We start from the raw sequence: 25949 nt of genomic DNA, 5'->3' as shown, positions 1-25949 counted from the left end.
GCCTTATTCCCCGTGGTTCCAGGTGTGCCCCCCGGGGCTCGGCACTAAGCCTCCCAGCACGTGCCAGAATCCCGCCAACTTTTCACTCTAACGTGGTCTGCACCTAAGGTCCTCCCATAGTTGAACACAATCTGAATTTAATTCCTTCAAGGCCCAGCTAACCAACACCCCGCTTTCTCGATGCTGTCTTCCCTGACCAGACCCACTCCTGTAGCCGGCCATGAGGCCTGTCCCTCTCCCGCACCGAGCTCTCAAATAGGCTCACTTCTCCCCTTCCCCCACCTGGCTTTGTTCCGGACAATGCTACATCTTTCCATGGGGACTAGGAGCCTTTCCGCTGCAGGGCAGGTGCTCAATACACAGGAGGCTTCAGGCTGCTTAGCCCGCTGCTCCGCATAGATCAGGCATTGCGGAAGCTGCTCCTCTTGATGGTGATGATACCCGTGTTAACTGTACAGGCAGGAAAACCTAACCCAGTGGTTCGGGATGTTTCCAAGGGCTCCTCGCCTTGGGTGGCAGGGAGGCTTTGTCCCCCCAGCGGGCCTTTGCCTGCTCTAGTCCTCAGTTCGGTCGACGAGGTGCCACGGCCGCGATCCGGGCTGCCAACCGCAGCTGCACTGTGCAAAAGGGGCGAAGAACCAAACGACCATGAGACGACACCGTGGCTTTTGAAACAGGTACATAGGCTCCCTTGTTTAATAGCAGTTGAGAGAGGAAAACGTACAGGAGGAATAAACATGCTCTTTCCACACAGGAGGTTCCCACTAACCACGAGGCCCATCTGCATCAGTAGCTTTATGAGTGAGTCTTAAAGAAAAAAGTTCCCTTTAGAGTTAAAAATGGACTCTCCTAAATGTCCTCCATAAATGTGCAACTATTTGTGCAAAATAAAAAGGCCATTTCCAACACGTTAGTGAAAAGTAATTGCGAACGCAGGCAAAGAAAAAAAAAAAGAGGCAGTTGAAGCAGCCAGGAACAGAGTCCTGAGAGAAGGGAGGTGAAGGGAGGGGGAGCTCTGTTGCAGGCCCCAGGGAGTGTGGAGAGGCTTTATGAGGAAGGTCATGGCCATTGCCGATCTTGGAGAGAGAGGGCCCTGGGTCTGGGGCTTGCTGAGCAAGCACTTGTCAAGTGTGCAATGAAGCTAGGCTGGCTTTGAGGCCCGAGAGACTGTTGGGCCCGGTATGCAGTGGAAACACTGGGGAGCACTCCTTGGAAGCTGGACACTGTCAACAGGGACTCTGCTGGTTCCAATTTCCAGGTCCTGTTCTTCCCCAACCCTAACAGCTTCATTCACAGTCCAAAGAGATTTCCTGTGAATGTTAAAACTATACAAGCTGTCTACCCTACTGCTGAAACCTACTAGGGGCCCAAACCAGAAGGGCCCTTCAGAAACATGGACCTGGTTTCCCCAAGAACTTGGCTAGGCGTCACACTAACTCCAAGGCTTGTAGCCTTCTAGCCACTGCTGTTCTTGCTCTCCTGCTGAGGCCTGCCGGGGCACTTCCACATCTCTGGGCATCTGAGGCCAGGTCTTAGGAGTCTGAGGGGCATGAGCGCATGTGCACAAGTCCTCTCAAGGGCTGGACCAGCTAGAGGCATAGAGACAAGACTCAAAAATCCGACTTCGCGCAATTCAAACAACTTGGACATTGCCGTCCCCGTGTTTTGACCTTCCCTTGCCCAACAAGAGCGTGTCTCTAGAGACAACTCAGTAGCAGCATGTTGGTTTCATCAGAGAAGACAGAAGGCAGACCGAGAGGGAAGAGATCCACCAAAGGGTCCTCCCCTATGAGGCTTGAGCTTGGGTAAGTGTGTTCTTTAGAGGGACTTCTGTGTACGAGGTGCACAGGAACCCCCGTTCCTCCACCCTGTTCACTTTTCCTCTATGGCAGTCTTTCCAGGGTATGGGCCTGAGACCAGACCAGCAATGATGACTCGAAAAAGACAAAAACTGTGCCATGCTTAAGGTTCTCTCCATCCCATATCCCCGTCTCAGCTCTCCAAGCTGAAAGGATCTTGCTCCAAACGGAGGACTATTGAAGGAGTGTGTGTTGGGCCCTTCTTAGCAACAGGACTTCAGATCAGGTTAATGTAATCATTTCTTGCTCTCTTTCAACTGAACCCAGGGCTCGGGTGATGGCATCTGGGGTGTCATTCCCATGGCTTCCTGCCTTCCCTTGCCTTCTGCAATTCTGGGTGGCAGCATTCGTCCCCGACCCTCATCCTGAGACCCTGGGCCAAGCACCTAGGCCTCAAGGTAAGCCTTAGAAAGCTTCTCCAGAGCTTCCACACAGCCTGCCCTCTCCAGCTTGGAGGAAGGCTCATGTCTGTGTGTGTAATCTCTTCCCCTTGGTTTGCAAGTTGGGATGGGATTCGGGGGGATCGGGGTGGGGAATGAAAAAGGAAGCACTGCCCTTCCCAGAAGCAACTCAGTAGCTGACGAAGGTAGTGAAGAATTCTGTTTGATGAGTCTCTCCTCCCATTAATCCAAGCTGGAAATGCCTGTGTGGCTTATTTGTCATTGTTTGGTGATGCACAATTAGACGCTTGCCGGTAGCCACAGGAGGACCTTCCTGAGGAGTCTGAAAGTGCAGGCTCCTCTGACTGAGCTCATGGCAAAGCCCTTGCACCAAGCGTCAGGAGCCCATGTGCGATAGCGGACGCAGCTGCCAAGCCAGCTAGTGCAGGCTCCCTGGGATTATAGACAACCTTTCTCAGATGAGGCCAAAGGAGAGCTATGGGGATCTGAGAAGAGGATGGAATGCTTGGGCTTGAGTAAGAAGAGCTTCACATCTAGGATATGACTTAGTAAGGGACCGCTGGGCCAGAGGCAACAAAGCACTAGCCACAGTTGGCCCTGTCCACCTCATGGTGGCAGTGGCTCCCTCCCGACAGGCATCCTGTCCAGCTGCGGCTACCTCCATCGTGCAGAGCTGGTAATGTTTCTTTAAAAGATGGTGGCCAGAGAGCTGGTTTTCAAACACAAGGAGCACTCCCCAGTAACCTTCAGGTTTTACCTAAGGGTAAAGGAAGGGCCATTTTCAGGCTTCTGGAATCTGACTTATCCCAATGACACTACTGAAGGAGGCCAAGTCTGAGACTCTCTGTGAAGATCTACAGAAATAACTGTTGATCTATGCTCTGAACCAAGTGCCCTGACCCTGAAAGAAGACGATGAGATGAACAGGGAAGGGACCGAGGCTCCAATTCCATTCACACTGGCTTTCAAGAGCTAATAAAACTCCTCCCGGCGTGGAGCAACCTGCAGTTAGTCATGGGGTTCAATTATCACCACTGTATACTCAGCTCTATCTTGCCCCAGCAAAATCAGCAATAAAAGCACTGGGTCAGACCTGGGCTAAAGAAACTGCCACCCTTGGAGGACTGGAGTGAAGCTGTCATCTGGCCACACACCATGCTTGTTCCCCAGCCAATGAACGTTGGTGGACTGAGGAGATCCGAACCTCCAGAGCTGTGTGCTGGTCTCTCATACGCTAAACAGTAACGTTTTCCAGGTCCTCTCCATGCATCAGGAAGAACCAACCTCACCTGTGTGGTGAATGGGGCGCCCGGGAGTGAACAGGATATTCTTTATTATCTTTTCGCCTACTCACCTTACCTCCCGGTGCCAAGGACCCATTTTGTTTGTGTCATTCCTGAGCCCCAGACCTAGGCTCTAGAGCCGCAGTGAAAGGTGGTGCATCATCCTGGGACTGGTGAGACCCCCATCTCTAGGCTAACACAGAGTACAGTATGACTTCCCCTGAGTCCCAGCCTAGCAACACCTCACATACTTGCTTCTTCTTGTGCCTCTTTTACTATAGGGAAAGGTTATGTGAATACTGTACACAGGTTATTAAAAAAATACATTTGCTCTCTTTGAAGAAGAATGCACGAATGCAGGGCCAGCCGGGGCTGGGTCCCAGCCTCTGGGGCTGTGGTGAGCAGCCGCTGCGGGCCTGAGGCCAGCCTTCACGAGTGGTGGCTGCTGATGAGTCCCCGGAGCTGCTTGGCCACAGTGTCGATCAATTTCTGCTTGTCTCGCTCATTTTTCCGAAACTGTGCAAACATGTTGTTCTTGCGGCTAGTGTCCTTCATCCTAAACAGAGAAGGAAAGAAGGAGAGCAAAGTGTTTGAGGAGACAATGGTGGAAGGAGAACGGGTGGGAGGTAGGATGGCGCTGTGCATCTTCACCTCTACCCAGAGTTGAGAGAGTCCAGAATATTTGCATCGTCAGGCCCATACCTACCTACTATTCAGGAAGCTGTCCTGCTGGCACCCACAGCCCTCCCAACCTCAGTCACCTTTGGAAAATAGTCAAAAGCCAGCTATGGAGGGACCAATCCCCTGATCATCCATACCCACCCTACCTCTTTCCTTCCCTTCTATCTCCAGGTATGCACCTGCTATAGGTATCTGGGGCATGTTAAAGCCCTGATGGTCACGTGCTCTTACAGAATATCTAGATCTAGGATCCACTTATCATATCCTGAGCTTATGAAATCCTGCTGGGACCTTAGAGCTGGTATTTGAAAGATATGAAATCCTGCTGGGACCTTAGAGCTGGTATTTGAAAGATAAAGCAGGAAAAAACTCTCGACTAGCAATTCTAAGAGGAGATGAATAACTATCGTATAGTTCTAAACTTCACTGGCCAATTCCTCTGTTCCATTCCTAACAAAACGAAGGGCCTGACTGAGCTCTTTTGTCTCAGAGTAAGGACCCAGAGGCAGTGAGGTGGCTGAGTGCATGGTGCAGAGGAGAGCAGATGGACCATCCTTTCACTCGATGAGCCAGAACTTCAGGCAAGAGAAGCCCCTGAGAACTCGAGGGCTGTCCATATCCTCAGACCTTTGACCTTCACAGAGCTTTCTATTACCAGGTCTTGCTAAAGCTCCAGAGATGGCATATTCCTAGAGCGCAAACCATGGAAAATTCTGGCCAATGGTCGTGGCCAGATGGAAAGACCTAACCAGGAAGCATGGATAAAGTCAAGACCAGGCTGTGGTTTCACAGAAACGCCCAAGTCTGAGTAAGCCATTGTGATAGCATGTGGGAATGTGCTAACCCCCGCACAGAGGCCACAACCTCTGACATCTGACGTCTGACTGTGACCTCTGGTCTCAGTCTCTGCACAGTGGACCTCCAACCCACAGCTAGTTCCGGTGTTAGAGCATTAAGAACACTGCCCAGACCAATTTCTCCTTGGGGTAGGCATAGGTGGTCTTCACCACCATCCCCCAGGAGCTGGGCTGGCTCTCTGGCCCCACAGCTCCCTGGGCTGCATGGAGACAGGTCAGAAGAAGGAGGGGAAGGAACCTGGTAACCCTGGTAATCTACCCCCAGGTATACCCCCCAGGGGCCTTCGGCCAATCCTGGCCCATTTTTTCCTGTGGGGTGGCCCTTGTGCAGAGGGGCAGATGTGAGGCCAATGGGTTAAAAGGCTAGAGATGCCACAAGGGCATTTATATTCACAAGGCCAGGAGATGCTGATGAGCACCAAAGCTGTGTGGTGGGGGCCGACACTGATGCCACAAATGAGCTGTGACTTTTTTTCACAGATCTGAGCTTAAGGGCCTTCAGGCTGGAATTACTCAAGCGAATTCAGAACTCTGAGTATAAGGTACAACTACTCATATGTGCAGGACTGTGCTTGGAGGTGAGGAAGAAGGAGAGGTGACAGAGCCTGGTTGAAAAGAAAGCACATGGGTCCTCAAGGCTATGATGATTACTGTATTTGGTCCCTTACACATGAATTGCACAATAATGTTTGTGGAACTGACCTGGCTTTAGATTACTTATCCCAGAGAAGGACTCCTTTTCCTTTGCTGAAAATGCTATGAATCTAAACAAAAACAACACAAAACAAGAAAGAAGGAAAGAAGGAAGAAAAAACACTCCCTACACGTAGAGGGTGTTCATTTTAACATCTTATGTGATCATGAATTTCATGACTCCTTGAAGCCACCCAGAGACGGGGAGCCAGAGTTGGCTTTCAGCTCCCATAAGGAAGCTCCCCAATAAGGTAGGAGAAACGGAGGAAGAAGGTAGTTCCCGAACCTCAGAGGCTAGGAGTTCTTGGCCATTAAGGCCCGGAGTTGGGATTACTCAAAAGATAAACTCAAGTGCCCTGACGGCTGATGGCAGCATGCTGGTTTGTGTCTTGGGATGCTCCCAAACCAAAGGGGGTGCCCTCCCCTTGTCCCCTCCCATTCTGTAAGCCTGGGATCCTGCTATACTTTGGCTATGGCCACCTCTCAGTGACACCGGTGCCTCTTCTCTTTCCTGAATGTTCTCAGCAGGTCTTTGGGTCTTTTCATGTCTCACTCTGCCAAGAAGCGCCAGGTTGAAAAGGAGAGATTGTCAAGCTCTGGTGGTAGATCTGGCTGGGGCGAAAGCAGGAAAGGGTCAGCTAAAGGGACTGATTCCTATGAGGCTGGGAAGTAGGGATTTTAGTGATCTGGGTGGCCTTTGCCCCTACTGTGTTTGGGAGGAAGCTTTTAAACCCTTCTGATTGCTGGGGATAAGCACATGGCTTTGTTACTGTTAGGCCTCCAGAATGCTACAGAGAGGCTTATTATTTTAGCCTATTGTTGATACACAGAAAGTGGATGAGGCAATATCTCTTAGATCTAGAGATTCTTAGGAACAGACAAGTAAAGGAATGTTGAGAGAAGGAACTGGAAGGGAATCCCACAGCCCATTTGGACACATAGTGAATACGACATCTAAACACCAACTGAAAGGCCCAACCCTCATTTCAGCTGGGATTAGGCCTTGCCTCTAATAAAAAGTTTCCCCCCGGGAGACGTAGGTCCCAGATCTTAACGCCATGGGCTTCACCACCAGGAGGTGGGGGAGACTGCTGAGGAGCTCCCTTCTGTCAGGGCTGAGTGTCAAGCTTTGCACTAGCAAGAGTATAGAGTGTGCCAGGAAGCTGAGCACCAGTGGGGGAAAAAATCCCTGCCACCACCTCCAGCCCCATAGGAATTGGTATGCCAAGGGTCACTCGAAGGACCAAGGAGAGAGGAGACAGCCAGCCAGTTGGCACCAGGCTAGTTTAGTAGATTAGTATGTCAGGGTGGAGACAACTCACAGGGTAAGAATTTAGTGTAGTCATTAGTGTCAGTGAGGAAACCAGAAGGACTTGCCTCAAAGTGATGGAAAAGGCCCAAGTGAATAATATACTTACTCTCTAGATATCCTAAGGAGAAAGGTCATTGGGAGAGAGAATCAATGGGAAACAAAATGGAAATATCAGTCTGGCTTGGTCTGGAGAAAGTCGCACCCCGGGCTCTTAGTTTCTTGGCTCCAAACACATTCCTCTGCATCCTGCTCTTGCCTACTTCCCATCTCCTCCCCTTCCCCCCTTTCAATTGCATAGTAGGGAGCCTTTCCTACTGCTTAAGGTTCCACTCTGACCTCCTAGACGCTGATCTGTGGTATCCAAGTTCACATATGGCCATATATGTCCTTGCTGTACTGTTTAGATGCAGGGTACTCTTCCAAGAAGCTGGCAGTTAACTAGTGTGATGACAAGAAAAAGCTTCCCTTCTACATGGATCTTGGTCTCTGGCCTGCCAGCTCTCAACTAGGTCAGGAAAAGCCGGAGCTAGGCTGCACAACAGATCCCAGCATCTGGGTGATACACTGGTTAGCCGGGAGACGTTCCGCAGCCGGCTAGCCCAATCTCCGTGGTGGCACCTCTGCTGGCCAGTGACTGCCCAAAGCAAGAACGAGACACCTTGTCCAACACAGCTTTCTTGGGACAGTCGGCACAACAAGGCTCAATCTGGCAGGGAGTGGGAGGGGGTGCTGGTGAAGGTTTCTGGAATTCTGGAAACTTGTCAGCTAGAAACCACAGAAGCCATCTTCCATGGGGCTCTTCTGCCCATTGTCCCCAGATGACTGGGGCCAGTCTCACTCTGTTCACCAGGCGGCCTGAACCCAAACTTAAGGCATCTTCCTTTCTTCTCTTGTCATCTCTAGTTAAAGAGATGTTGCCCCATTCAGCTCCAAGGTAAATGCCAGAGTCCACCTGACCCAAACTTGGCTTAGCTTCTTGGGGCTCAGGAACTAAGACGCTACAAGAAGAACGTCAGCCTGCCCAATCCAATGGTGGAGACTACTCGTAGCACTTACAGCAACTTCAAGAACAGGGCCTCTCTGCTATCTCTGGAAGGTACTGGCAAAGAGAAAATTGTCCCCGACCCTGATCCCCACCTCCCAACAGAGACCACCGGACTGGGTACTCACTTCTCAAGCAGGGTCAGAGCGGTCACTGGGTTCACTCGCAGGTACTTGCAGTTGGGCTGACCATAGTCAGCAAGGTAGGTTGACCAGTCCCACTGGATGAAGAGATCCAAAAGCTATAAGATATTCAAACCCCACCCCAGGGATTAATCAGACAAGACAAACCAGGATCTTAGAAAACCCCTGACATCCTTCCCTGCCAGCTAACGGTAGATTGGATAAATAAAAAATTAAAATGGAGTAAGAGAAAGAATGGCTAAAGACTGGAATGCAACTACGAAAATAAATGAGTAATCAGCAGCAGGCCGAGTCATCTCGGCCACAAGCGCTGTGACGCTGCTGAGACTCCAGGCCGGCATTTAGCTCTCAGGGGCGGGCCTGAGACGGAGGCAAAACACAGGACTGTCATAATAACCGGTCACTTATTAATTTAATAAATACTTATCAAATGCCTTCCATGTGCCAAGCACCATTCCAGGAGCTCAGAATTCAACAATGAACAGATGAAGGTGGCTAGGGTCCAGTGGCACATACGGACTGTGTAACCTTCGAGGTTAAAAGGTGAGGGTTCAAGACCCAGTTTCATGACTTGCTGCATTGACTTTGTCCAAGTTACTCAGTTGATACCCTGAGATATACTGAGGAAAAAAAAAAAAATATATATATATATATATACACACACATATATATATATATATATTGGTCTCTGGCCCTGGTTACTGGCATAGAGCTCCTGAAACCCTTGTGATTTCCTAAGTGATAAGAATACCAGGAGCATCTCTTGTCCTAATATCAGCCTTTGACCTCTGTCCTTGACACAGACCTCCTCAAACCTGTGTGATTTCCCAGGTGGCAGGAGTGTCTTTTGTTCTAACGAGGCGACCCTGGGTGGGCTCCCAGATAAGGCTGGTCACTGGGAAGATCAAGCCATGATTAGCAACTTGGAATTTTCAGCCCCACCACCCATTCTCTTGAGAAGGCAGAAAAGCTGAAAATAGGCCTCATGATCCATCATGCCCAGGTGGTGAAGTTTCCATAAAATCCCTAAAGTATGGGGTTTGGAGAGCTTCTGGGTTGGTGAACACGTGGAGATTTGGAGAGTGGCATGCTTAGAGCACAGAAGCTCCTTCACACCCTTTCCCCTAGACCTTGCCTCATACATCTCTTCCACCTGGAGGCTCCTGAGTTATGGCCTCTTCCAATAAACCTGTGATCTAGTAAGCAAGATGTTTCCTGAGTTCTGGGAGCTGTTCCAGCAATTTAGCAAACCTGAGGAGGAGGTCAAGGCAATCTCCCATCTACAGCAGTTGGTCAGAAGCCCAGATTGACAACCAGGTGGCTTGTGTCTCAATTGGGGGGAGGGTCTTGTAGAACTGAGCCTTTAACCTGTGGGGTCTGACGCTGTCTGCGGGTAAACAGTGTCAGAATTGAGTCAAACTGTAGGACATCCAGCTGGTGTCGCAGGGAACTGCTTGACGAGGGGAACAACGTCCACACATTTGGTGACCAGAAGTGTCAGAAATGAAATGTTTCAGGAGGGTAGTAAAGGAGACTCGGAGGAGAAACACAGTAGGGAAGAACTGAGTTTTTCCCTACATAGAACACAAAGAACTGAGTTTTTCCTTTACAGATAGACATATACACATGCCTAGAGTATGTAAACAGGACACAGAGACAACACAGAAACATGGAGCTATGGCATGAATGGATCATGTAGAATTACATGAGGCAATCTGTGTGGCACCTATGTGGACCCTGGCTCAGTAGATGAAAACTAGGGCCACGGTAGGTCAGGACTGAGAAATGGGCTTAGTCCATGGTTGAGGGCCCAGAGCCCGGCACTGGGATCAGGAGTGTTCAAGAGGAATGCCACGGAGTTAGGAGTGCCAAGAACTAGATGGGTCTAAGAAGATAATGAGAGCACTCTGAGGGTAAACTGAGTTCTGAGTCTGGGGGAGATTCTGATTTAGAGAAACTTAAATAAATTTTGTCAAAGGCTTTGGTTCCCAGCTGGATTTAGCCTCAGGTTATCACCCTCACCCTAACAAATATTTAAAAACTGTAACTGAGTAAAACTAAAAAAGAAATCCGGGCATTTCAAAGGTAGGAGTGATGAAAGGGAAACTGTTGGCTCCCCTCTGTAAGCTTCTAGAGGGGGTGAAGTCCCGTACTCACATTGCTGCACAGGAGGAGGGCCCCCTAAGCAGTCCTTTTAGCAATGAGATACATGTAAAGGCTTTTGGGACTCAAGATATGTCCCTACTTCTCCCTTTCCAAGAGGTAACTGTTGATGAAGGCATCTCTCTGTGCAGAACAAAGACCAGAGAGGCCTAGAGGCAAATCCAATGCCAGAGCCTGGGCTCTAGGCACACCTTCCTCCCCTATCTGTCTTCACCGTGCAGCTGGGCAAACAGGCACTGTGGGCCTTGCCCTGCTTGGCCAAGCCTCCTCTTCCAATCATTCTTTTAGAATAGTTGTTATAAACCTCCTCAGGCAGGACAGGAATTGGCTGACGTCCCGAGCCTAAAACTGAGAAAAGCCCCTATCCCCTCAGCCAAGAAAGGGGTGTTAAAGATGAGGGGAGACGGGGAGAGAGACGGGCAGACATGTCGGTTGGTCTAGGCTGGCCTGGCCCCAAAGGGCCCTCTCAGGCCTCTTTCAGGTCAGGCCTATTTTAGTTGGCAAGTAAAAGGGCTTCGACCACATCCTTTCACTGCCCCAAGGCCTCACAGAGCTCTGCTTGAGGAGAGAATTTTCCCTGACTTCCCACTCTCTGTGGTGTTTCTGTGCTGTGGTGCCCAAAGACCACGCGAGACTGTCCTCTTTACCTGCTCCTAGGAGTGCGACAGACACTAGGGGTGTCCCTGGTTCTGCAGTCCTCCCACTGCTGTGCTTTACAAACACAATTATGCTTTTCCCTCAAATCCCAGGAAAAAACTATGAAAAAAGATAGCATTCTCTTAATTAAAATTTCTTTTCAGAAAAAGGTGAAAAACCTGGGGGAGCCTGTCATTGTTTGCACACTAGGGAGCGAATACAAAAAAAGTGGATGAATAACAAGTTGAAGTGGAAAATTCGGAAAACCCAATTTCCTGAAAGTTATTTTAGGTATTTTCAGATGGGTACACACACACACACACACACACACACACAGAGACATTTGATGAAACTACCTTCTCTATTAATGAATTCCTAATTTCTGTGATGGAATGAATGGTATCCGTATTTTCTGATTTATTGCAAAGAATTCCATGTCCTTCTGGCTGCTGACACCTGGGCAAATCACCAATGGGGTGTGGAGAGTAGTTCATGATTTAGTTCCACAGTTTTCTATTTTTATCTTTCTGCCCAAGTCTCTCAAGGCCAGTACTGAGCCTAAAAGCTCTGGGATGACAAACTACTTAATTGATCCACTCTGGGCACGAAACCTACACAACTCTATTAAGCTCAACCAGTCCGAGCCTGTCCATCACACTCTGCGTCTGTGTTGCTTTCCACGGTCCTTTCAGGGCCAGTGCCTAAATCTTATGGCCTCCTCTGAGAGAGATGGGCATAGACTAGAGTCTGGGGGAGTACTTAAACCAAGTTGGCTGCACGGGGCACGGTTCCACTGGATTCCACGGAACAGTGTTAGGAGGCCAGGAGACCCAACAGGCCTCTTGATCGACACAGCACTATGATTCTAGACTGACTTGCACTTGGATGGATCCCAGCCTGGATCTCCACATACAATGGCCTTGTTAGAGCTCAGTGATGTCTCTCTCAGCGATGCAAAACGTTCGGTCATCACTAATGATCCCATTCTTTTTAATTGTAAGATTTTTCATTTGGAAATAATTCCAAACTTATCACAAGGTTGCAAGAATAAGCATAGAATAAAGAACATTGTATGCCTTCCTCCCACATCCATCATCAACATTTCACACCATATGCTCCAGCCTTCGTGTGCTCTTTCTCTCTTTACACACATGGGCACACAAGATCTTTCTTTTCTGAGTCCCTTGAGAGTAAACCGCACGTACCATGGCCCTTTATTCCCAAATACTTCAGCATTCCTAAGAATTAGGGATATTCTCTTGCATAACCATAGTAGTTTTCAACTGCAGTAAATTTAATACTGATATAGTCCATATTCTAATTTTAGAAATTGAGCCAATAATGTCCTGTATATAGACTTTGGTTTTGGCTTTGCTCCATTCTATCATATCACTTAGGACGAGGTATTACATTTAGTTGTCTGTTGAGTCTTCTTTAATCTGGACTATTTCCACAGCCTTTCTTATATTGACATTTTTGAAGAATAGAGTCCTCTGCCTCCTTTACCCCACTCAGTTTTGCTTTTTTCTAGTGCTTTCTCATAATAAGATTTAACACCTGCATTTCTGGCCAGAATCCTCCCTCAGTGCCGCTGTACACTCCTCAGGGGATCCTGTCCGCAGGTATACACTGTTCATTTGTCTCTCCTTGGTGGTATTAATTTTGAGCACTCAGTCAAGATGTTGTCTGATTTCTCCCTCTCTAGGTATTATGTTTTCCTTTGCAACCAGTACGCAACAGGGGAGACAGTTTAAGACCACGCAAATATACAGCTTCTGATTAAAATTTCCCCTCAGATTTAGCATCCATTGAAGATCCTTGTCGGCTTCAGCTTCACTATGATGGTTGCAAACAGAAGGCATTCCAACTTCTCCCTTCCTTCCACATTCATCACTCGTCACTCAGCACTTTTCCCCCATTAACTTATGTATTTATTTATGGTATGGGCTCATCGGCTCCCATTTTCTCAATGGCTTATATTCATTACTACATCTAATTATTTTGGTGCTCAAATTGTCCCTGATTTGTCTGGAGCCTGTGTGCTGTGACATGCCCCATATAGTTTCTGAGGAGTGCTTACTTTCTGGCCTAAAAAGGTGCTGTAGGTTTGTCTTGCATCTACTGTGCCCCAGCCACTTCTCTGAGGAGCTCTGGTTTCTTTTAGTGGTAATGTTATAGAGACCAGGATTTGGGTGCTAGGCGTGGCCATTGCTCCTGAAGCATCTTCATTCTTTGCTACTGGGGGGCAAACTGTGGGGAGGTAAGCCCTTTCAGCGGACAGAGCTAGGAAATACATGCATGTAAATACACATATACATATGTGTGTGCATACACATATATATTTGCATACATGGGTGTAAGCATGTACACATACATATTTTAGAAATGATGAGTTTACACCAACACCTCAAATTCTAATCATTCTTAGAGTTCTTTCTTGCCTTCCTCTATTCTGTATTTGTACATGCTTTCCTCCACAGTGAGAATCCTGGCTCTCAAGAACATCATCTCAGTTACTAATTTGCTCAAACCTATAATATATCTAAAATAGGTTCAGAACTATTTGCATATACCATTACCAGAAAAAAAAAGCTTATTAAAAAAAAGAGCTCGAGATTTGCTTGCAATTTTCCCAACTTAAGACTGAGCGTACAATCAAATACTGTGTTTCTAAGTCACTTGGGTTAGTTCTTCTTAATTTTCCCTTCAATGTAGTTATGGTATTCATCTAAATGCAACTGGGTTCATTTGCGCCCACTTGCTTTTAGTCTCAGGCTCCTCCCTCTCTTCCTTGTTAATTTAATTTTTTAAATATGTAGGACATTAACATGCTTCTAAAAGTCAACTCAGAGAAGTGTTGTTCCCTCCCTTGTGGTATCTCTTTTACCCCAATTCCTTCCATGCCTCACTGGTAACCAACTCCACTGGTTTTGGATTTGTCTTCCTTATGCTTCTATTTGGGAAGATAGGCAGAGGCACCTATGCTTTCTTATTTCTCTTTCTTTCTTTCACAGAAAGTAGCCCATTGTATATGCACTTTAAGAACTCTTACTTCTTGATGTTTATAAGTAGGTGGTAGATGGAGAAGAAGAAAGGAGGGTCAGAGGTGGAAGACCGAACTAAAGATCACTTCCAGGATCTTTATAATTTGAACATCACCTTGCAATTTTTACCATATCCTCATGCTCTGTGTTCTTATTTACTTAACACTTTTTCTTTGTATCGATTCATGTTTTGATCGTAAGAAACATGTAAAAGAACACTTGACATCACTATCACAAATAGGGAACCCATTCCTACTTGCCATAAATGGAAGATGTCCCAAATACTAGCGCCACCATGAGGCGCTGTCCCCGCCATAAAGACTAAAAGGGACTAGCTTAGGACATGGTGCCTCTGGGTGCTATCTAAACCTGCATTTTGAATACCAGAATGCCTTCTGGACCTCCAGTATTCCATCTACCCTGTTTTGGGTTTTTGGGTTTAGGTTGAGACTTCAGCCAAGAGTTCAGTGATGCCTGTGTGCCTGGAACAGAATTAAGTGATCTGTGTGTACCAAAGAGCACTTACAACAGAAGTTTTAGCCAAGTGTCAGTCTCATTATGAGAGAAGATCAGTGTATGCATGACTTCTGTGTCCTGGGCTGGTCAAGAGGGTCCAGAGCCAAGGGTCTGCTTTGGCTGGTAAGGCCTAGCAAGCCTGGCTGGGCTGGGAAACTTGCTAACACACCCAAAGGGCAGTTCATTTTGCTCACAACCAGGTATCCTCATTAGTGTGTTTCCCTGTAGTTGGCTTTGGTGAGTTCTTACTTCTGCATCAGAACATTGTTAGAATTCCTGATTCTGCATGGGATGACTTCTGATAGGATTTACAGAACCACACTTTGGGCCTGCACTGTGCTCATTCTATTTATATTTAAGAGTTTTTTTTCCCTCTTTAAAAAAAAAATTATTTTTAAGTAATTTCTATACCCAACATGGGGCTCGAATTTATAATCCCAAGATCAACAGTTGCATGCTCTACCGACTGAGCCAGCCAGGTGCCCCTATATTTCTTAAGAGTTGTATAAAAATTATAACCTACTAACATTTAAAAAGTTTAAATGAAGTAACCTCTTTTAATATATACTCATAGGATTTGAAACAGTAATAATAAAACACATTTGTTTGTCTCAGATGTTCTTAATGAAGATGCAAACCCACTGAATTCAGCCAATGTTTTTAAAGCATCCACCATGTGCAAAGAACAGGACTGGGCCTTTCAAGTGCCATTAAAATAAATGGTTTACCCTCATATAGGAGAATAAAAGAAATCAAGAATAACTGTAATCCAAGCCAAATCAGTGAAATGCTATTAAATGACATACTGACTATTCTTCCCTTTTGAACTATCAACTGAACATTTTGCAAAATTTTTACTTATCACAAATTGTGCTGCAAACCACAACACACACACACACACACACACACACACACACACTCTCTCTCTCTCTCTCTCTCTATCTACATGTGCTTTAAGTTTAATGCCTTAGAGGTGATGGGAACATCTCAGTGATATTAAATACCAGTTAGATTTCTATCACTGTCATAGAGTTCAATATGGAAATCTGCCTGCATTTTATTAATATCAGTGGAGATTTTTAAAAATTTTTTATTTTGAAATAATTTTAGGCTTATGTAAAAGTTGCAAAAATAGTTTAGACAGTACCTCTGTACCATTCACCCAGCCTCTCCAATGTTCACATACTACATTGCCATAGTATAATGATCAGAACCAAGAAATTAACATTGGCACAAAACTATTATCTAAATATCTAAACTATGATTTTATTCTGCTTTCACTAGATTTTCCACTAATGTCCTTTTTCTGATCCACTCCAGGAGCCTGGATTGAATTTACTCATCATGTCTCCTTCGTCTCTTCCAATCTGTCACAGTTCCCCATTCTAATCTTTCAAGATAGATACTTATGAATAGTATATCTTTGGTCTTTTATTTTATAGACTGTCCCTCAATTTGGGTCTGCCCAATATTTTCTATGGTTAGACTGAAGCAGCAGCTCTTAGCCAAGGGAGAGCTTACTTCCAAAGGGACATCTGGCCATGCTTGGAGACATCTTTGGTTGTAACGAGTCTGGGGGTAGTGATGGTGGTGGTGATGCTGCTTCTAGTGGGCAGAAGCCAGGGATGTTGTTAAACGTCCTACATTGCTCAGGACAGCCCTCATGACAAAGAATTGCACAATCCAAAATGTCATTAGTGTTGAGGTTATGCATTTTTTTGGCAAAAACACTACAGAAGTGATATTGTACCCTTTTTAGTGCATCAATATCAGGTGTACATGATGGTCACATCTCATTATTGGTGATATCGATCTTGCTTGATCACTTAGTTAAGGTGGTGGCTGATGACTTCCTCCACTGCAAAGTTACTATTTTTACCTTTGTAACTAATACACTTCTGGAGGGAGTTATACTTTGAGGCTATGCAAATATCCTGTTTTCCCTCTAACTTTTGTCCACCAACTTTAATATCCATTGGCAGATCCTGTCTGCAACAATATTTATGGTGTGGCTGACCATTTTTCTCATTCCTTCTGTAGTTAGTAATTGGAATTCTTCTGTGAGGAAAAGTACTGTCCCTTCTCCTCCATGTATTTATTTGTCCAATTATTTATATCAGTATTACCTCATGAATATTTATTTTATTTCCTGGGTTTTAATCTAATACGATCATTATTTATATTTTATTTTTCAAATTATTCCAGTTTCGGTCATTAGGAATTCCTTCAGATTCACTTTCCAGTGTATTTTTGACCAGTCCTACCCTTTTCTGAAGACTTGCTTACTTTCTGGCACTAAGATGTTGCAAGCTCATCTTGTACCTTCCCTGTCCCTGCTCTGCAGTCAGTTATTTTTCTAAGAAGCTCTGGTTCCTTTTACTGGAGAATGGTTTTTAGAAGCCAAGGTCTGGGCAATTAGCATGCTCATTTCTACCGGGGTGTTACTGCTTCTAGGGCATCTCAGTGGACAGAGCTAAGAGATATATGTATGTTTACTAACTTGCATGTAACAAACACATCTATATTTATTTCTGTATCTATTTATGTATCTATATTAAAATCATGAGTTCCTATCTGATATCTCTGATTGCAGTCCCAACACCACGGGGTTCATGCTAGCCTTTCCCTCTTTATTACTTCTTTCTCTGACAGAGAGAAACCTGGCTCTCATTATCTATAATATATTTTACTTATTTGTTCAATCCTAGTATAAAGTATTTTGGAATTGCTGATCCATGCTCCTGTGAGAAACAAATTTACTAACTAGAGTGTAGTATCTATTTTTTTCTTTTTGTCTTTAGGCTTATAATTTCCACTTAAAATACTGGTTTTTAAATTACTTGGGTTAGTTCTTTTCTTCCTTACTCCTTTCAGTGTGGTTATATTATTCTTTCATAATTCAGTTAGACTTATTTTTCACTGCTTGTGTTCCATTTTGGATTCCTCCCACATTCTGGTTGATTTTTATTATTTATTTATTTTGGGGAATGAGTCAGAGCTATATAAAAATTGTACTCAGAAGTATCGCTCCCTCCTGATCCCAACTAACCTGTTCTAGTCTCTCCACTTCTTTCTATATCTTTCCTATCTACCCATTGCACGTAACCAATTTAGTTTCTGGTTTATCCTTCTTTTATTACTTTTGTACAGATGAAAATATACATGTACATTCTCTTATACCCTTTTCTTTCTCACTTGAAGGGTAACATATCATAGACCCTCTTTTGTGCTTTGCTTTTTTCATTTAATGATATGTCCTAGAACTCTCTCCATAATGCTAATTTCTTATTAATGATCATATTCTTGATTTATTCATATAAATGCTATTTTTGTAAACCAGGTAAGTCATTTCTCAAGGAATAGGACAGACATTATGTTTTGGGGCATTTTAACATAAACTGGCGGCACAGGAGAATATTCGATACGCACAGAGTAGGACATACTAATAAATGTTAGGGCTACTTCATCAAAAGCAAACTCATTAATGATGCTTTGACTGCAAACAGAGTCATCTGTCCACGGTATTTAGCAGAAGAGGACAACTAAAGTAGTGTAGTAGTTGATGTGACACTTTATAAACTACATAGGTTAACAAAAAATGTAAATTATATCATTACTGGTTATTATACAAAAATATGTACAAGTGGGAAAGGATAGGACAAGGAAAGACATTTGAATCATGTTATACTAACCAGCTGCTATAATAGACTGCCTCTTTTTTTTTTCCTCCTATATGACTTTTAATAGGGTTTTGGCAGTTCTAAAGTTGTCTTTACTATATTTCTTAGTTATTTCAGAACACTCCCATGGTTTAATAGGACTCAAATTAAAATTCTTATTTCATGGGGGATGCGGTGGGGAGGACCAAGATCTGGAAAGGAGAGGCAAGTTGCTGAAAATCATGGGATAAATATGTGGTAGAGATGGCTTAATGGCTTACACTCCCCAAGATGCCACAGCTGTTTATTTTTAAAAATCCTCATTGATCCAGGGGCACCTGGGTGGCTCAGTTGGTTGAGCGTCCAACTCTTGATTTTGGCTCAGATCATGATTTCAGGGTCATGAGATCGGTCTCCATGTTGGGTGTGGAGCCTGCTTAAGATTTTCTCTTTTCCCTCCCCCTGCCCCCATGCATGTGTGAGCATATGCGCATGCACACACACTCTCTCTCTCAAAAACAAACAAACAAACAAACAAACAAAAAAACTCATTGATTCAGGCTCTGGGTTGGGTACTTGGCTGAGGCTAGGTCAAACTTCTAAACAGACTTTCTTTTTTGCAGGGGTAGCTGAGAAAGACTAGAAAAATCCAAATGACTCAAAGTGAAAACTAGTCCAAGGCCACAAAGTGAGTTAACTGGACAGAGCATAGATAGCATTATAATAGCAGAACAAATGCCAACTTCCAGAAAAGGTCTTTGGAATGAGATATTAAGATAAAGTAGGGCTCTGTTGATCTTGGTTAGTGCATACCAACATACATGCTTCTCTAGCAGAAAATGTACAAGTAATTCAAATGGATGAGTTATGCATGGGTAAAGGAGTAGAAGGAAATCTTCAAGTAAGAATTATAGATTAATATTTAAGCAAACAATTCTGATGGTGCCCTTGTGCTCGCATAGGCAGAAACGATTGCCCAAAGAACTCAGAAAGCAAAGATGAAAAGACTGACGAAGAATGCCCTGCCTGTTCCCACTACTGGACTAGTGCTTGTCAACCAAACCAATTCATATCATGCCTACTCTTGGGGAAGAAAATTTATATATATGTTTTTTGCCTTCACTGCTAATTTTGTGATCTGAGCCTCATCTCCCATGTAGATGGGGAGCTCGCCAAGGATGGGGATCATGTTTTCTCCTTCTGACTACTCCACAGTGTGGACGAGCATAGGGCTAGATTCCCAGCAGACAGTCAACAAAGACATGTTACATGGAATTAAAATAGGTGAACTAACATTTTGTAGGTACAATATTGGCTAGATGGTGGGCCAGACTTGTAATGTGTGTTTTGCACAGGAAACTTTCCAACCTAAGGTCCTCTTGACCAGCACTAGAAGGGTGGTTGAGTGAGGAAGAAGGAAACATCAAACAGGAGAGATAATACCTATCACAGGTGAATGGGAGCCCAGCCCTGGATATGTGGTTTCGAGGTTCCAGAGGAAGATCCCTAGGACTACCAAATGGGAACTCAGCAGCTGTTTGGTCCTGAGGTGACATCTGGGCTGGCTCCTAGTGGGCAGCGTGGGGCCTACCTCACCTTAGGGAAAGACTCCTCTTACCAGAACGTCTGCAAAGATTCCATGGGAGTAAAGGATCGTAGGAGCTAAGGTACACACAGACAGACACAGATACAAAGACACACTAACAACAGCCGCACCTCTTTCCCCTGGGGGTGCTTTTCTTTACATGTTTTCTCTCGAACAAGCACACTGAGTCTTGTAGAGAATTGTGCTCCCAAGGGAGGTGTGTCCTTGAAGTAAACGAGCTGTACAAAATCCTGAATTTGCACATTACATATATTCCAGAAGAATTCTTCACGTTTAAAGAGGAGAGACTATAAAATGAGTCCATATAACTTACTCTTCTGAGGCGTTTAACATATAATCTCACTGACAAAATTCTAAACATGCTACCTCTTCAGCACATGACTGCTATATAAAGTACTGTAAACTGACTCGAGAATAGTAACACACAGAACACGAAGGCAGGCACATCTTTTGTCTTATTCCCTGCCCCGGACAGGATGAAACCAATTGCATCATTATATTTTTCATAATCACTGACACACAAGTGCCTTTTAGGAGGCAGGTTAACAGGGCAAAAAAGAGCCTCAGGCTGGGGGTTCCCTGACTGACGATATGACCCCAGATAAGCCACTAGATCTGGTAATGGAATCATAACAGCTCCTATCAACAGCTGAGGGCAGATCAAGAGAAGGACTGTGAAAAGCCCACTAGGGAGCATGGAATTGACTACCGGCCCCTTCGTGTTCACTGCCCAAGATCTCCCTCAACTCCCTGTCCCTGACTGAAATCTGGGCAAATGGAGGAAATAGAAAGCAGGAATTATTTTAACAAACCTAAATTGAGTACCAACAATGTATCAGGCACTCTTCTGAAAGGATAATAAGATATTTCGAGTCTCGAGGAGCTCAGGCTGATAAGTAACAGATACAAAATGATGTGAGCACCCTAAGAGGTACTCTAACAGAGGGCAAAAAAATTCAGAAGAAGGGCAACTAAGCCCGAGCCAGGTAGGTGGGGACTGCCTTAGAAGTAAGCAGGACAAAAGAGCAAGTGATAAATGGACTCACATGCTAAGCTAAGGAGATTGAATTTTAGCCTCAAGGCTTCTTTCCTTGTTTTCATCAAAGCTGCTATCTGCTTTCTTCTAGATCACGGGATGGAAAACTACAGTCACCACTTGTTTATGTAAATAAAGTTTTATTGGAACACAGCCATGCTCATTGGTTAACATATTATCTATGGCTGCAGTGCTCTAAGAGCTGAGTTAAGCAGTTGTGACAGACCAAAGGCCTGAAAAACCTAAAATACTCTCTATCCAGTCCTTTACAGAAAAAGTTTGCCTTTAGATCCAGGCCAGGGAGGGCAGGGTGCTCTGAAATTTTCTCAGATGTGAGATGTCTAATATCTACTAAATTAAAGAAAAGACAGAAAGAAACCGGCTTCATGGAGACCCTTCTGATTGTAATGAGGGGGCAAAAACTTCATTATCTTAACATCTGGCATCAGCATTCTTTTAAGGCAGAAAAATGGGTTTGTATCTTGCTTTGTAAGATCCCCAAGGTGCCAAGACATGTGGTAGAGGAGAGGGAAGGAATTTGTTTCTGGAGAGAGCAGGGAGCTGATTTAAAGAGAGGGGACTTGGGGCGCCTGGGTGGCTCAGTCGTTAAGCGTCTGCCTTCGGCTCAGGTCATGATCCCAGGGTCCTGGGATCGAGCCCCGCATCGGGCTCCCTGCTCAGCGGGAAGCCTGCTTCTCCCTCTCCCACTCCCCCTGCTTGTGTTCCCTCTCTCACTGTGTCTCTCTCTGTCAAATAAATAAATAAAATCTTTAAAAAAGAAAAATAAAGAGAGGGGACTTAATACGCGTGAGAAGGGCTAAGAAGGAAGTTCCTACTGGTATTCTGGCTCCAAACGACTTTGAAGAGCCGGGATGTCCGATAAGTGACTGTTCTAAAGCTGTTTGCTATGTAGTATGGGATATAAATCTCCCCTAACAACCCATGCCCTCAATCCTAATCTTTGGACAAATCGACTCTGCTAATTGCTTGGGTGAGTGAGTTATTTATTTATTTCTTGAGGAACTCAAAGAGGCTGAGTTTCACACCTAAAAGCTGTACAACTGCACCATGGAAATGGGAGCTCAGGGAAGAAGACTGGACGTTTCTAGGGATTCACAGAAATCCCAAGAAGGCCGTGGGATTTTCCACAGGCCAAGGAACCAGGGTGGGGAGAGGTGCCCGGTTTCTCTGCAACTCTCTAGGTTAAAGGGCTCTGGCTTGTACCTGAGTTTTGCAACGATGGCTGCTCAATGGGCTGGCTCCCGGGCCTTGCAGAAAAGATCGGACCTCCTACTCTTTTCCCCCCTGGTTGAGTGAGGGCAGGAGAAGGGGCCAGTAGGAGCTCTGCGGTCCCCTGCTCTCCCACCAGCCCAGCCGCCAGGCAGGGGTGGAGGCTTCATTAAGCTCTTTATCAGAGACCCACTGCACATCAGCAGCTTCCCCTGAAAGGGAACATCACTCTGAGAAATATTTATTTGCCTCATAAATGTGGGTTTATAGGTTTGCTATCTAAACTTTTCACCTCTGAGACTACCTTGGTAAAGAGAAAAAGAAAGCCAGGGAGGCTGAAGGCTTTCCCATTGTCATCAGCTGGTGCCTGGGGGAGACTCCCAAGTAAAAATGCCATCACCAAGCATTCCTTTGTCCGAGACTGTCCTGTAAGGCCATTTCTCATGGATGACAGCATCTGTCCTGCTGCAGGGGCAGAAGGACAACCTATTATCACGCTGGGTGATAATAACCATACTGTACGTACGTGTCCCAGGGGAAGATGCTCACACACTTGCCCCTTGTCAGGGTGGGAAACGCAGGCGGGTGTGGGTTTTGGAGGGAGTTGCTGCCCCAGATGTGGTGGGAGAAGGAGGTCGGAGCCTCGGACCAGTGTTCACTCTCTCAGCATACTGCGACTTGTCCGAGGTTCTCAGGTAAGTGGATTAGGGGCCATATTGTCGAGTTTTGAGTAAATACCCTCCCTCTCTGGGAGTACGTGGTTTAAACCCCTGCCTCCTGCAAGGAGACTATGGATTGAAGATAATCTTAACAGTGTGCGTATAAGCAAACACCAAGGAAATGGCCGAGCTCACAAGTCTCTGTCATGTGCAAGCTCTTTCTCATCCACGTTACAAAGTAAACACAATGATGAGCTAATCAGATTTGATAAAGCAGCCCTCCGAATTTGAAATTATTAAAAAGGCTATTTAAAATAGGACTTGTATCCACACTTGTGCATAATGAACTTTCCTCAGCCTAAGTACATATTGTGCCTTGAAATATCAACGACAGGAATGTGTGTGCACACTCCGATGGGCTTACGCACAAGCCGACTTCCGGAGGCAATGATAATGTTCTGTCTCTTACGCTGCAATGGGGAGGGGCGCTGTATGTGTGGGGCCGCCCTTTTGTAGCTCTTCAGCATCTAACTGCAATAAATTGTTAACAGATTGTTATATATACAAATATAAGGGGTGAGTCCTTAAGACTTTTCGCCAACAGTGGTGGCCAATCAACAAAGTTTGGAGACACTGGTTAGATCACCTGAAGGAAAAACTATCCAACATTCATAATGACAATGGTCTGTCTGGGTTCTCTTTTATAAATGGATAAATTAAGAAACTTAGTTGTAAAAAATTACTTCTTGCCTTATATGAGTCATTACAAATTACAGCCCGGGAACTTTATGGTAGGCATAAAAAATGCATCTAACATTAAAGGACAGTAAAGCTGGGAATGTCCTTGTACCCTGGGTAAGTTTAGAATACACTAGAATCTCAGTGGTCTGGGAAATATGCTTGGGTCTGGACAAAAGGCTTGGCCTAGACAGCAAACTTCTGAAGACCCTTAGCCCAATCAGATACGCATTTGGTTAAAACCTATTTTGTTCTGGGTTTGAGGGACAGGAGATTGAATAAAATTGCTACTTGGATTCCATTGCCAAATTGTAGAACTATCAATAGACCAAGCAAAGAAGCACGAGAAAAGTGATTCTCAACCACCAAGGGATCCTTTCTGTTCATTTTCCCTCTAGAAACTCCAAATTTCAGAAGGGTTCTTCTGCCTCCCAAAGACTGTGTTAAGTAAACACTAGTTGCTACGAAGGCCACAGTCTTGGTCCCCTTGGGGTTGGTGTATTTGTTGTTTTCCTTGTCGTTAAATTTCTTTCCTTCCTTTCAATTCTGTTTTCCTAATTATATTAATGTGTCATTTTAATGAGCCACCTCAAGACCATTTTGGAAATAGGTGGGATTAGACAAATTTGATAAAAATTGCTAGTGAGCATGGTACCTGCCCTTGAGAGCCAAATGAAGGGCCCGGACAGTGAGTACAGTATGTGCTCAGAGCAAGGAAAGATGGGCACAATTTAAACAGAGAAGAGAGAATTTCAAACAAGAGATTAATGGATACCACGGTGCAGAAATAAGAGAAGCTGAGAAGTGTTTAAAGGAAGAAGAAACTGGACGTTCTTTGAACACCTACTATGTGACAGATACTGGGCTGGGCATCTTACCTATTTCATTGAATCCCCAGGAAAATCAACAGTCTAGGGGGTAGGTATCTCATTTTACAGATGAAGAAATGAAGGCCCCCAAAGGTTAAAAGGACGGATCGAAAGGAACATATTCAGAAAGTGATAGAGTCAGGACTCGGAGGAAGGCTAGTGGGATTCCTGAGACTGGGCTCTTCTCTTTATTCCCTTTTGGGCCTCTCCACGGCCTGTTGATATACAACCTGGCTGAGCAGAGGTGCCCTATGAAGGAGCAGTAGTGGGAAGACTAAAGAGGTAGTAACAGAGTTGAACTTAGAGTCAAGAGTATTGACAGTCTAAGGATTTTTTTAAAAAATTTTATATCCCATGGAGAGTGGCAGCATTTCGGTAGCAATCTATTCTTTGGATCGATCAGTAGACTCAAGGAGAAGGTTTTCAGGCAGGAAGATGGGAGGTGATGAGGACCTGGACTAGGGTGGCAGCAGGACGGCAGAGAAAAGGATGGCCTCTGTATCAGGTCCGACGGGAGGACAGGAGACTGATGAGTGTTGCAGGGGGACAGGGAAGACTCAACCATGAGCGAGAGGCAGTTTTCAAAATCCGTTTCCATCAGGGACCAGGCAAGCAATACGAGTGAATGAATCACGCAGGTGGCCCCATGATTGTTCTCATTCCCAACAAAAGCAGGTGAATCAATACGGCTCTGGGTTCTCGCACCTGCCTTTTGCTTAAACTCTGGAGGAGGTGAATAGATACGTCTTGCTTTTTGCTTTGTCTTTGCTCACCGTGAATTTTATAGACAGAGAGCAAGGGCGGCCAGGGACCCGTGGCAGGTCCAAAGTGACCAAAATCAGTTAAGGCTCATGAAACAGCGAAACCTTAGAATTACCTAACTCCACACCCCACTCTCCTCACCACAAATATCTCTCCTTTTCTATCAGAATCTCCTTCTAAAATTGTCCTCATGTCAGAAACTGTCACAATATTACTTCTCAGAATTCTCATTTGAGAGAGGAACAATTTTTGCTTGAATTCTGCCTGGCATTTCATAAAAACAGTCTGGACACCCAACTTTTTCCATTTGTTCTATATTATCTCTTGGCTAGTAACATAACTTTCTTCATCCTGCTTTCCTTTGCTAGCTTTAAATGTATTCCTTTGGCTTTTGAGGGGTTTTCGGACTCCCAGAGTAGCAGACAGAAGGCCAGTCCTACTACTAAGCAGGACTCCTCTCAAAACAACTTTTACTGACAACCATTAGTGTCCCTTCCAGCTCCAAGATTCTCAATCTAGGGAATTCTTTATTAGGACGTAAATAGCTACGGGACAGAGAGAGTCGTTCTCATCACTTAGCAGGAACGAGGCTGCTAAAATGGCAGACTGGGAGGATTTGCAGAGAACAGCGCCATTCCTTCGTCTTATAGAGGAGGAAATTGAGATCCAGAAAGATTCATGATAATGAGCAAAGCTGCCATGAATGGGGCTGGGGTTAGAACAGAAGCATGTGACTTGTAGCCTACTTTTCTTTCTACTA

General features: G+C 45.1%; 1 protein-coding gene across 3 annotated transcripts in view; it reads right to left on the bottom strand.

Annotated features, from left to right (window-relative positions):
• Window positions 1-662: 662 nt before the first annotated feature.
• Window positions 663-25949, bottom strand: part of EXOC6B (exocyst complex component 6B) — a 590843-nt gene continuing 565556 nt past the window's right edge. For all 3 annotated transcript variants that reach the window (XM_078056409.1, XM_078056408.1, XM_078056410.1), the window contains 2 exons: window positions 8257-8369; window positions 663-4099 (listed from right to left, as the gene is read on the bottom strand). In XM_078056409.1, coding sequence (XP_077912535.1) covers window positions 3973-4099; window positions 8257-8369 — 240 coding nt within the window. In that variant the 3' untranslated portion in view covers window positions 663-3972. The remainder of the gene's footprint in view (window positions 4100-8256; window positions 8370-25949) is intronic.

Source organism: Halichoerus grypus, chromosome 10, assembly GCF_964656455.1.
Source record: "Halichoerus grypus chromosome 10, mHalGry1.hap1.1, whole genome shotgun sequence".
Classification (NCBI taxonomy): domain Eukaryota; kingdom Metazoa; phylum Chordata; class Mammalia; order Carnivora; family Phocidae; genus Halichoerus; species Halichoerus grypus.
This window is presented reverse-complemented; position numbering and strand designations above follow the sequence as displayed.